A 10,422-nucleotide genomic window follows, 5' to 3' on the forward strand; every position below is an offset into this window, starting at 1 on the left:
AGCAAAGATAGGTACGTACCTACCTCAACCTTCCCTTGATTGTGTGGCCAATCAGAGGAGGGTCTGAGCTGGTATAAGCCCCTATTCCTGACATAGAAGTACTTGATGGTTACGAGGCTCACTCAAGTACCTAGAGGTACTCTACAGCGAGAACATTGCCATCACAGCACAACCATCATCAAGCCTTTTTCAAATCAACCCAGGCAATGTTCACGACTCTGCATCATTATTCGACGTGAAACTATCTCTTTCCATTCTTCCTTTCACTAACACAATCTCCTAGCCTCTCTCTCATGCACCACTTCATTGACAATAACCAAACAGTACACGTAGCCTTCCTCTTCCATTCCCAGTTTCCCTCCTCAACACTGATCCTTTCTTGACCGACGTGATTACAGCAAAAAGAGAAGACCAGATCCTCCCAAGTCCACTGACTGCGACTGGTCCAATAGGAAAAACATATTGTACAAATTCAATCTGGAACACGCAGAACGCCTGCAACATATGTGCAAGGTTCTTGTCCATTCACTAAAATTGACAGAAAAGAGGAACAAAACAAACTAAGCCAGTGAGAATGGGAGGACAGCCAAGCAACTTATACATAACACCGTCCTCCCTCCCATCCGACCTTCCTCCTTTTCCAACTTCAACTTGACACCTCACATCGCCTCATCACAACCCCTGACAACGATGATGGCAATAACAGGAGGCAAAGGCAAAATAATCACACACTGAAGGCGATGGAGTCGCACACAAACAATGTGTGAAGAGGATGACTGGGTATTTACGCTAGTAACAGTAGAGACGAACAACAAGAAAAATAGGTCGAACTGAGCGTTGGGAACGTTAACAAACCCTACCCCGTCCTAACCTAGTCCATCCTAATCCAAACCTTCATGAATACAGTTTGAAAGAAAAAGGAACACTGATGATAACAGAGTTCAACACCAAGTGCATGTTGCCTGCCTATTGTATGTCTCCCGTCCCAGCGAGAGTCATAAGAGATGCAGCCTGATCATATCCAACTAGCCGTGCTTGATAATAGTAGGGTTGCCAAATTTGGATGACGAAAAACAGGTGGCTGTGGCCAGGGCTGTGTTGTGATTATGCTATGTAGGTAGGTTGTAAGATGTAGTCGAGGAGCGTGTTTTTTTTTGTTTTTTTTTTTTTTGTTTTTGCCTTCTTCGTATCCAAGCACCGAGCGGATGATGCGATTGATTATTCTTGCTCTGTATCACTTCCATCTAGCGTGTCGACGTCGCCGCTTGAGTTGTTGTCTGTGGCATCATCGGTCTCAGCTTGGTCCAAAGACCCGTATTTGGCCTTGTACCGCGCGAGCTCGTCCATTTGTTCCTTCAGAGTGCTGAGAACATCGTTCATCGGCGCCCGAAGATCATTCAGCTTGGTGATTGGTCCGCTGCCGATTGCTATGTGGCGAACAGCGAGCGAAGTGATGCATGTCTGTAAATAGGAACTTTAGTCTCTTGATTCGTCGCACAAAGGTTTTTGTTTGGGCTCAACATACCTCGATCCGGCTGATTTGATGTTCCATGAAGTTTAGAAGAAAGTGGTCCGTAACCTCTCCAGCCCTTTGCTTCATGCGCTCCAATAGCTCGGTCTCTGGTGCCTGAAGTCCGCGGGCGTTAGGCTCCTCGAGCGTACTGCACAACATTTCAAGGCGTAGCGCAACACGCCACAACGCCCAGATCGTCTCCGGCTCGAACTGTATCTCGCTGTCGGGATCCATAGTCGCCGGCTTAGGCGTTGCAAGAGCGCCATAGGGCTGCAATGCGGCCTGGTTCTGCGTGCTTTCTGTATGGGCATGGTGTTGTTCCGTTCTGCCCACAAGCGCATGAGGATATACCGAGTATACGAGTTCAGGGTTCTCAAGGCCTTTGAGCTTCTTCTCGCCCATGTCCTTGACTTCGAACCCTTGACTGCTCAATGCCCGTAGCTCAGCTCGGATGGCCTTTGCAGTAGCATCGTCCTCCAAAGAGTCCTCGTCAACATCAACCGACTCCTTATAGGTCTCAAGGCATCGATGAATCTCCGTAATGAAATCCGACGATGCGGTAATCTGCCCTCCATCAGCGACAGCGGAGATACGACTAGCCTTGTTGACCATGGGTCCATAATAGTCCATTCGTCTTGTGACCGGATCTCGCTCAGCTAGTGGCTCACCCCAATGAGCACCCATCCGGACTGAGAGACCTCTGGTAATGAGGTTATTGTTTCGGTCATAAATGGGCTGGCAGCTGCTGTTACTCAGTACTTCAGGGGGCCAATCCACTGTTAGCAGTTTCATTTGCACGGCAAAGCACCACAACAAGGCAGACGTGGCCGTGGGGAAAGAAACCATAAATGCGTCTCCTTCCGTCTTGACTTCGAAGCCACCAATCATCCTGAGCTGTCGCCGCATCACCTCATTGTGAAGCTTGATCGCCAACCTCATGGCTTCGGGATAGTTTTCCCATAATTGCGTGGAGTTTTTGATGTCGGTGAACACGATGGACAGCTGGCCTGTAGGAGGCGGGACTTCCGCGTTAAGGCGCATGAGATTAGAGTCCAGGGGTCCTTCGGCCCTCACCTTCCTCCTCTTGTTCCCGCTCGGTGGCACATGACTAGGATCATCTTGCGGCATCGAGAAAGTAGCATTAAGCTGTCCCTTGAATTGCTGCGCTTGCCGTTGCTTTAGGTTTGCAACGCCAATCATCATGATCAAGAGCTTGTTGGTTGACCCATAGGCTATCGCGAGGTCGCGAAGCTTTTGAGACGCCTTCATCAAATCGCTGCGACACTCACGCGCCACATCCACGATGAGCTCTGGCCGAAGATGCTCCCATAACTCTTTGCTGGCAATGAGCACTGTCTCATCTTTGTCGTCAATGGTGTGCTCGGTGATGTCGGGTGCTGCCTGCACTGCTGGTAATAGCTCAGTATAACCAAACGCACGAGACACATTGAGAACATCGTTTAATCGTCCGTTACGCGAAACCCAGCCTCCAGCATTTCGAATGCGACTGCGCTCAACTGGGTCCGCCGGGTCATGCTTTTTGGTTAGCATCTTGAAGGAACCGTTGGCTTGGATGAGCATGCCTTGAACATCGCCAACGTTGGCGACGTAGAGCTTCAGCTCGCTCAAATAAGCAACGGTAGCTACACAGCCGGAATTAAGGTCTTCCTTGGTCAGGACCGTATGGGCGTAATTCCTGCTAGGGTGCGAGTCAAGCCCCCTTTCGTCTGCGCTGTTAGAGAGGCTCATGAGAAGCTTGTTGACCGACAAGAAAGTACGCCTCAGGGCATCCGCCGGATTCTCGTTCGGCTTCCCCTTGACCTTCTCAAGCTCCAGTATGAACAGTCTGCTAAACTCTTCATAGAGAAATTTGGCAATCTTGGAGCCACCAGTGCTGAGCTCTTTGCCATCAAACAAGGCCACGAGCGTATCGGTTTCCACAGAACCCAAGCGAGGTACGACAAGGTCGAAAAGAGACAAGTGCTCGTTTTTGCCCAGCGTGTCCGCCATGCCGTACGGTAGATATGCACCGGCCTTCATTTCGGAGGTTCTGACACGGCGGTCTTCCGTTTGGTCAGGGATGTTGGGTAAAGTATGAGTTACTTCCATCAACCCAAGCACACGAAGATTCGTCAGCTTCGAAAAGTCGGTGTCAGCAAAATCATCGTCTCTATAGCTTTGTGGCTGACGGTAATTGTTCTTGATCTCCAATCGCTTGTTGCCAGAAAGGTTCAAGTACCGCAAATCGCGGTTGAAATTCCAATTCCAATCGTAGGGCACGTTGGTGACGTTGTACTTCAGATTATTGCTACTACAATCCAGAACCTGAAGTTTCTTGGCCCTCGATATTTCTGCGGGTAGGTTGATAAACTTGTTGCCGTTGATGTGAAGAGTCTGTAAGAGGCAGTGCTCCTCTAGGAAGTCCTCTGCAGGTAAACTAGTAAGTTCGTTGCCAGAAAGGTACAGCTCCACGAGCTGAGGCCAGGACCTGATCGTTCCTTGGGGCATGTCGCTCAAATCGTTGCAGGAAAGGTTCAGTACTCGAAGTTCAGGGAGGTGCTTGAGCTCCTCGAAGACGTCGTCATCTAGCTGGTTGTCCGCAAGATAGAGGTTCTTCAGAGATCCCGAAAACGTGTGGGTGAATCGGTAAGACAGACTGGAGTCTTTCCTAGGGCCGTTACTCGGGGTTATTACTCCAGTGCTGCTCTGCGTTGTACTTCGTGATACGACGGAGGTCTTGCGCCCTCCTTTCCCATACAGCGACACCATGGAGCTCTTCCTATTGTCGGGTCCTGATGGCACGGGTGACACAGCAACGCCGAGGAGTGTGCTGGAAGCCTGGCTAGGGCGTCGCGACGCATCCCCATTAAGGTCGTCCATACTAGGTGTCCGCGAAAGGAGTCCGTTCTTGTTGGCGTTCGGGAAGGGATATGCACCTGGAGATGGGCTAGCTTCTCCTGGCGCTTGTGGCGCACGCGAGGCAGGCTTGGGGAACTCTGTCAAGATGTTGGAGGATGCATTGAGGTGTTCGAGCTTGTTCGCCCACCAAATCTCGTTCGGAAGTTTGCGCATGTTGTTTCCGTGGACGTCTAACGTTCGGAGCTCCGTCAGGCAGCCGATTTCGGGAGGAAGCTCTCCGAGGTGGTTGTTTGCCATGCTGAGGTGGTCAAGTTTCTTGAGGTTACCAATTTGGTTTGGCAGGGAGACGAAGTAATTAGAGTCGAGTATCAACCTCTCAAGGTTCATTAGGTTGTCGATTGATTCGTCGATGCTCGCTAACTGCGCATTGGACAGGTTGAGGATCTTGAGGGTAGGAACAGGTGCTTTGACTTCAAACTTGACAATCGGATTCGAGTTGAGTTTCAAGCTTCGAAGTCTTTCAAAGGACCCACTGAATTTGGATATCTGGTTGTGATCGGCGGATAAGATCTCCAACCGAGGTAGGTCAGAAAGGACGTCGATGGTACTGATCTGGTTGTATCTGATGTCCAACTCCCGAAGGCTGACTAGGTCCCTCACGCTCTCGGATATAGGCCCAGACAGTCGGTTGTTAGTGATCACGAACTTCTCAAGGTTTCTCAACTTCATCAAGTTATCGGGAAGGTTGTTGATTGAATTGAAGCTGAGGTCGAGGTCGACGATGGTTTCCAGCTCGCAGATGAAGGACGGGAAGACGTCGAGGAAGTTGGAAGATATATTAAGTGTTCGCAGCGACTTGTAGGCTCCAAGCGTAGGGGGTAGACTGCGCAAACAGTTGTTGGCGAGGTTCAGCTTGAGCAGGCCTGTTAGCTTGCTCAGTTCGCTATGATCCAGATCCTGGAGGCGATTGTTTGACACATCTAGATAGGTAAGCTTGCTGGCCGTGGCGAAGCTCTTGGGCAAGGCCTGCGCCTCGTTGTTGTTGTACTTGATGTCCCGAAGAGCAGTGCAAGCTTGTATAAAGTCTCTGGGGACATCTAAGGACAGATTTCTGGACAGATTAAGGGATACAATCTCTGCTGCCTTGCGATATAATGGTACCGGTATGGTTATTAGGTTGCGCCCAGACAGGTCAACATGATTGAGCTTCTGGTTCCTGAAGTTGATGTCAGGTGAGAGCAAATGCATGTCGGCTTCCTTCTCCTTGAGGAAGACCCATCGACAAATGTAACTGTTATCTTCGCGACCGATTTCGTCAATGCCATCCTTTTCTTGATAACCTATCTGCTGAAAGAGTCGTTTTTGGATTCTCAAGGGTTGTTCGGCGCTATTCAAGACCCTGAACAAATCGTGCTTCTTGATAAGGAGAGAGTAGCTGTCCTGAGCACCCGGAGGGAGATAAGTCTTTTTCGCCACACCCATGATAACATCCTCAGCTGTCGCAGTCAAGGGCAGGGTGAGCGTAGTCCAGGTGCTATCTGACCTAAAGACACGAATGTAATAATTGCTTTTCTTCTCCTTTTCCTCGCTAGGTTGACGTGAGCACAAGTCTTCATTTACCTGAGGGGCGAGAGACTTTTTGTTGTCGCGCACTGCCCAACTGTCCGGGGCAGCCCATGCGCCCTCCGGATCTGTCGTGATCGGGACAATCATCTTTTCTGATTCGCGTCGCATTGATATGCTGTTGTCCAAGGGGGTCATGGGTTGAGGCTTGGTCAAAATTCCCTCCATATCATTAAGGTTCGTATCGAGATGATAGACGGTTCCACCTCCCATGTGCATGTCAGTGGGCCCAATGTCCTCGTCCATGTCATCTTGGGGCTGTTTGGCCGAGCTCGATTTCTTAGAGGTAAAGAGTTTCGTGGTGAACCCCGGCGCCGTCGTCTGGCGCACATAGCCAGGGCGGACAGGGACCTCTCGCTGCTCGCTAGGGTCCGAAACGTAGACGGATGCTGGGTAGGTGGATTCGGCGGCGCGGGTAAGGTCTTGTCTCGACGGGCGGTGTACAAGAGTGTGGTTTGAGCCACTCCGAAGGCTGGAGCCATCTTCCTTGTCTTTGTTGTGCCGGCGGAAGCGACCCAATATGCCCTTTTTGTGCGATGGAGCTGGAGATGATGTTCCGTCGGAAATACTGTTGGCTTTGAGTCCCCGCGACGTCCCTGTCCAACTGGGCGCTGGACTCTGTGCGCGAGATCGGGTGCCCATCATAGAGCTGGAACCGTTGCGAAAATCCCTAGCGAAACTGGCTGCCGAATCCTCCCTGCTAAGCGATGGCTTCAAAGCCCTTGGATCCTCGTTACTCTTGTTGTGTTTATGATGTCCCGGTAGGTGCACGATGGAGTGACCTGACCGGGCGGAAGACGAGGTCTTTGGTGGGTTCTGGGAGCTGTCGATGTAACGATCGCGATCGGGGCCAGTGAGACTTGTTCGAACGGGTGCTTCGCCATAGCGAGCGATGTCCTGTGTTTCATGCAATGGTCAGTTACGGCGACAGAGATCACTCGTGCAATTTGTATAATACGGATTGGTAGGCACGGCAGGCAGGAGGAGTCCAGACTGGAGGATAGCAGCAAAGAGCGGGTTTCTCGGGATTGGAGCAGGGCAACAACGACACCTCACTGGCAGGCTGTCGTTGTCATTGTTGTGTAAAAGATTCCGCAGCCATTGCCTTGGGCTCCTTGTTAATGTGGTTGTTGTGAACTTGAAGACGGAAGATGGCAGGAGGGATCATCTCACCGCCGACATGTTGCAGGAAGCGTCAAACGAGGGTTGCGTTTGGAGCAAAGAATGAGACGGCCGGCGGCCATTGCCAATGTTGATCCCACTGCTACTCATCCAATTCGCGATTCCCAAAAGGGATAGCTCGGGGTGGAGATAGGAAAGAGAAGGCCAGAGATAAGATTTGGCGAGGTGTGGAAATGGGGTCGAAGCGAGGGTAGTAGCTAGTAGGTATAAGTAGCGTAGGGTACCTTTAGTGATACTACTGCTCCTGTATCTCTTACCAAGCTACCACCACAACACTTTACGAGAGAGGGGAGGGAAGAGGGGGGGAGGGGGAGAGCGAAGAGGGGGAAGGGAAGATCGAAAACAGTAAATTACAAAAGAAAACAAAAATAGAGAAAGAGAGAAAGAGAGAGCGAGGCTATACGTACGTCGGCTTCTTGGTACAGAAACGGCACAACTTCGGGCGCAGGCACTGGGGTTCGCGGCCTCGAGGGCACGGGCGAGGCATCCCTATCTCGCCCGCCGACAGTCGAGACGGAGCCAAAGGTGGAGGGATGGTGATCGGTGGCATTGGAGTAGTTGCGGTCCCGGTGCGAGCGACCGCTGCCTGGTAGGCTGTAAGAGTGTGATCGGTGTTCCTTCCCTGTGGACATGGGGCCCGAGTGACTCGGCTGGGGCAGGCTAATTTCCGACGAATCTCGGCCAGGCCAATCGTCCCGATCGCCAAAAAACTGCTGGAGCTTCTGTAGCCCGCCCCGGGTCTTGGAAGTCCGCGACCCTTGGCTGCTCGCCGTCGTCGTGATTGAAGCAATCGACGGCCGCCGCTCATCGTCGTAGTACGCCGAATCCGGAAACTCCATGCTGCCTGCCGACGCCTGCGAAGGCCGTGCCGTCATCGGCCGGATGCCCGGCGATAGCTGCGATATTACCGACAGATTATCCGTAGAGTCATTGAGGAAGCTGCCCATGGACATCCCGCCGCCGTTGTTTCCCCCCAGATACGGTGCGTACTGGCTGAGGTTGCTGAAGGTACCCGAAACTGATCCTGCAGCGTGACCCTGCTGCTGCTGCTGCTGTTGTTGTTGTTGCTGCGGCTGCTGCGGCTGCTGCTGACTGTGCGATGACGTTCGGCTCAATGCGCCGCCTGTGGTGTCCAACATGGCCGCCATTTCACGACGATATCCCCCCAGCTCGCTCATTCTGTGTTCGCGGATAGACGCATTGGATGGTGTAGTGGGCGACTGGGTCAGGCGCGAGCCCCCCGTGGGCGATACTTGTTGCTGTGGTTGTTGCTGTGTCGGCGTCTGCTGCGAGTGGTACTGAGAAGGGGATTGAGACTGCTGGGAATTCAATGACAACTGCGGCTGCGAACATGATTGAAGCGTGGCCTGTGACAGTGAGTGCGACCGCGTCTGCGTATGCGACGGCTGCGACTGGGACTGCGACGACTCGAAATCTCTCGATGACCTGCTGTAGATGGGCGGCCGACGCATGCACCCGTTAGTTTGAACTGCAGGAAAATAGGGCAAGAACAGGCTTGACTTGTAAGAGAAGGGACGGCAAAGAAGAACGGGGTTTCCGGATAGTTGCGGTGACAGGACAGGACTGTGCAAGCAAGACTGGGTAGGTATCCGTATCACAGAACCGCTCGAGAACCACGAAGCCCCCAGGAAACAACAGACTGCGTCGCTCGCTTCAACTCACCTCGCAAATTGGGTGCCGTCATCCGTCTTCAAACGCGTCGGCGCAGGCCTGCGCGCACCCTGTGAGGCGGACCGAGATACATTGTGGCCGCCATTGCTGCTACTGCTGCCCGCTTGCAGCGACGGGGACAGCGGCCGTGTCATCGAGCTGCCCAGGCTGCTGGTCGGCGTCAAGGGAAATGGCTTCGCCGTGATGCTGGATTGTGCGCTGTCGATGGAGCTGTAGCGGGAGCCGCCGTCATTTCTCGTCATTGTCACCGGCGGGAGGCGAGCGGAACAAAGATGCCAACTACCAGGAGACCACAGCCATTCCACGTGAGGATGGGGATGGCCAGTGTTTTCAGGTCATGGCCTTGTCCGATGCTAAGATGGCGGGCGTGTCTTGTGGTGACGAAGAATGCGGACGTTGAATCCCGACAACCCAAGACGTTGCTGGCGTTATGCTGGTGTGTTGTTGAGGTGTTCAGCTGCTATCTCGTGGGTGGCTAGTCCAGGTCCGCGTTTGCCCTCTTTGCTGGGCCGGCAAAGTGGTTCTAATCGTCTCTTGTTAGGTATTTGCAGCGAATGGGAAATGGATCAGATGTCGATGTTCACCAGCAGGTGAGTGGGCGTGGAGGTAGGGCGGTAGGTCACTGGCGTCCGGGTACCAACATGGGTGGGCGGACGGCGGACCAGGGTGGTGGGTGAGATGTGCGCCAAAGATGGCCCACCATCAGAAACTCGACAATTATGTGTCCAGTCCTCATCACTACCTCTAGGTACCCTAGTGGTCGGCATTTGGGGCTCCGACAATAGTGTACTGTGGCAGCGATTGGCCCCATAGCTAAATCTGTACAGGGCCTCAAAAAGAGCAGAGCACTCGGATTTCTTGACCGAGCGGGAGTCGCTACAGCCGTGTGACAGTCTGAGCCCGTGTGTAAGCCGCCCAAGATAAACAAGCCGGGCTGAGTCCGAAAGGTCCCCGGGCGGTGATATTGCCCATTGCAGACATGAGAAGGAAACGGGGGCTGACGAGCAAGTGTGAACATCAGGATAGTTTACACTGTCCCTCTGGTTGTCGGCCACTGCAACTTCTTCAAGTTGGGTTCCAGGACCCCAAGCCTTTCAGGACTGCGAGTTGGTGCTCGGCTGGAGTCCATGCAACCTGACTGCCAGGGCCTCTTCAAAGAAGCGTCCAATCGTTTTTCCAACATGTATTTTATGATGAGTTATCACCTGAAGCCGACGTATTTACATACTTCAGCGACCGAAGCAGACATATGAGGCACGGCATAACCTGCTGCCGGTTCGGGCCTGTATTACCTACAGTCCCATCTGCCATCTCAGTGCACTAGCGGGACCGCCCGAGTTATCTCGGTGACAAAACATAGAAGCTTTTTAGGCTTCCCATCCGTGGCCACAGTGTTTGCATCAGAGAGGTTCCTGTGCGCCAAAGCACCCCGAAATTATAGGTAGGTATCCATGTCAAGTCGGTGTCTGGTGTCAATGTCAGGGCACCCGAACGGATGGTGCGCATATCGGTGAGCCGTACGTAGAGGTAGGGGTACATCGATTCGGAACGGC

General features: G+C 52.7%; 1 protein-coding gene across 2 annotated transcripts; it reads right to left on the reverse strand.

Moving 5' to 3' along the window:
• Positions 1-229: 229 nt before the first annotated feature.
• cr-1 (crisp-1) lies at positions 230-9,586 on the reverse strand. 2 transcript variants are annotated; one of them, XM_011394895.1, is made up of 4 exons: positions 8,861-9,586; positions 7,585-8,626; positions 1,526-6,892; positions 230-1,461 (listed from the first exon to the last, which is right to left on the reverse strand). In XM_011394895.1, the coding sequence occupies exons 1-4, from the start codon at positions 9,109-9,111 to the stop codon at positions 1,219-1,221; spliced, it is 6,903 nt and encodes a 2,300-aa protein (XP_011393197.1). In that variant the 5' UTR covers positions 9,112-9,586; the 3' UTR covers positions 230-1,218. The 2 variants fall into 2 exon arrangements, with proteins under 2 accessions (XP_011393197.1, XP_011393196.1); XM_011394894.1 differs by lacking the exons at positions 7,585-8,626; positions 8,861-9,586 and adding an exon at positions 7,169-7,218.
• Positions 9,587-10,422: the final 836 nt, after the last annotated feature.

Source organism: Neurospora crassa, linkage group I, assembly GCF_000182925.2.
Source record: "Neurospora crassa OR74A linkage group I, whole genome shotgun sequence".
NCBI lineage: Eukaryota > Fungi > Ascomycota > Sordariomycetes > Sordariales > Sordariaceae > Neurospora > Neurospora crassa.

Coding starts and splice junctions, on each gene's coding strand:
- cr-1 (XM_011394895.1), bottom strand. CDS start 9,111: ATGACGAGAAATGACGGCGGCTCCCGCTACAGCTCCATCGACAGCGCA. Junction 8,627..8,860: donor GACGGCACCCAATTTGCGAG/GTGAGTTGAAGC, acceptor GCCCATCTACAG/CAGGTCATCGAGAGATTTCG. Junction 1,462..1,525: donor ATCAAATCAGCCGGATCGAG/GTATGTTGAGCC, acceptor TCCTATTTACAG/ACATGCATCACTTCGCTCGC.